Consider the following 1,377-nt stretch of genomic DNA (forward strand, 5'->3'; position numbering starts at 1 on the left):
CACAGTTCCAGGCCGTCCCCCGGGACGTGGAGAACGTTTGTGTCGTGCTGTGCGGAGGCAACGTAGACCTGAGCTCCCTGCCCTGGCTCTCAGACCTCCCTGGGAAAGGGGAATGAGAACGGAGCGGTGTCAAGCAACAGAAACCTCACTCAATTTGTACAGTCGGGTTTGCGCACTACTAAAAACAAACGGACAACCCCAAACGTTTGAAAGTCTTTGTGGAGGGACAAGGGAAGCTGGCGCTGCTCTTTACAGCAGTCGCTTGGCTCCACAGCAAAGGGTCACTACTGGGGGGGTCTAGAAGCGAAGTGCTGCCTGTTCTCCCTTCCCCAGCCCAAATTTGGGACAGGCATCCAGTCAGCAGCACACAGTCACTCCCCCCAGCTGCTACTTCACACAATTATTTTACCATAAAATTACTAAGGTTAGAAAAGGCCTCTAAGATCATCAAGTCCAACTGTCAAACCTTTCACCTTTCTTCCTCAGCAACAGTAACTTCCAGCAAACTCCCGTCCTCAAAACAGCAAAATCTCCCCCGCCACTGCTGTGGCAGAGCAGAAGGGAAAGACAACAGCAGCCACAGGGTTCCCAAGAGCCGAGGGGGACACAGCTTCCCCCTTTGGCCTCCACTAAGACACAGGCACTGGGATGTTTTTTGAAAACATTTTCCATTCAAATAAATAGCTGTAGCTGGTACCTGAGCAGCAGCTGGTGAGACAGCCGCCCCTGTACAGACCCCAGCAGTAACACGTCCAAGACATCAGTGCTGTCTTGAGGCTGAGAGCAGCGTCCGAGGAGCTGAGGCACAACATCAACCACACTGCAGACTTATTCCATTTCCACCTCCTGTGTTGGCAGCGCGCTCTCGTTCCTCACCCACGGCACAGGCTCCGGGACGTGGGGGTCGTAAGTCCACTTAGGATAAACGCGCTTGTACAGGTTGAGCAGCACTGTGTCCTGGGACTTCAGCTGTCCATCGAAGTGGCACTTCATGTGACCGTGGGTCCCTAAACAAAGGGATGAAAAGGCTGATAGCTGTTTCTCCTTGCCCAGGAGGACCCCATCCTGCCCAGAGATGAACACAGAACCAAACCTACCTAATGGCTCCTTGATGTGTCCCCTACGACCCCACTTTGTCCTCAGTTCCACTGGCTTAAACCACATCACATCCTCTGGAGATCAAAACACGAAAAGGGGGTGAGAAACAGGCACCAACACAGCTGCTGCCACAGCAGCAGCTCTGCTTGCCCTCTTCCCACCACACGGAGACGAGCCGTACCTCTGTTAAAGAACATGTACCGCACGACGGCCGTCTTGGTGAGGATCTTGAAAGGGTGGCCGCTGAGCACCAGCCGCTTGATGACGATTCTGTCCGGG

General features: G+C 54.0%; 1 protein-coding gene across 1 annotated transcript in view; it reads left to right on the forward strand.

The window, feature by feature from the left end:
• SRR (serine racemase) overlaps positions 1-116 on the forward strand; it is a gene marked incomplete at its 5' end in the record, with an annotated part of 1,921 nt that extends 1,805 nt beyond the window's left edge. Inside the window, one exon of the mRNA XM_010188559.1 lies at positions 6-116. Coding sequence (XP_010186861.1) covers positions 6-116 — 111 coding nt within the window. The remainder of the gene's footprint in view (positions 1-5) is intronic.
• Positions 117-1,377: the final 1,261 nt, after the last annotated feature.

The sequence above is a fragment of the Mesitornis unicolor genome, unplaced genomic scaffold, assembly GCF_000695765.1.
Source record: "Mesitornis unicolor isolate BGI_N332 unplaced genomic scaffold, ASM69576v1 scaffold48677, whole genome shotgun sequence".
Lineage (NCBI taxonomy): Eukaryota > Metazoa > Chordata > Aves > Mesitornithiformes > Mesitornithidae > Mesitornis > Mesitornis unicolor.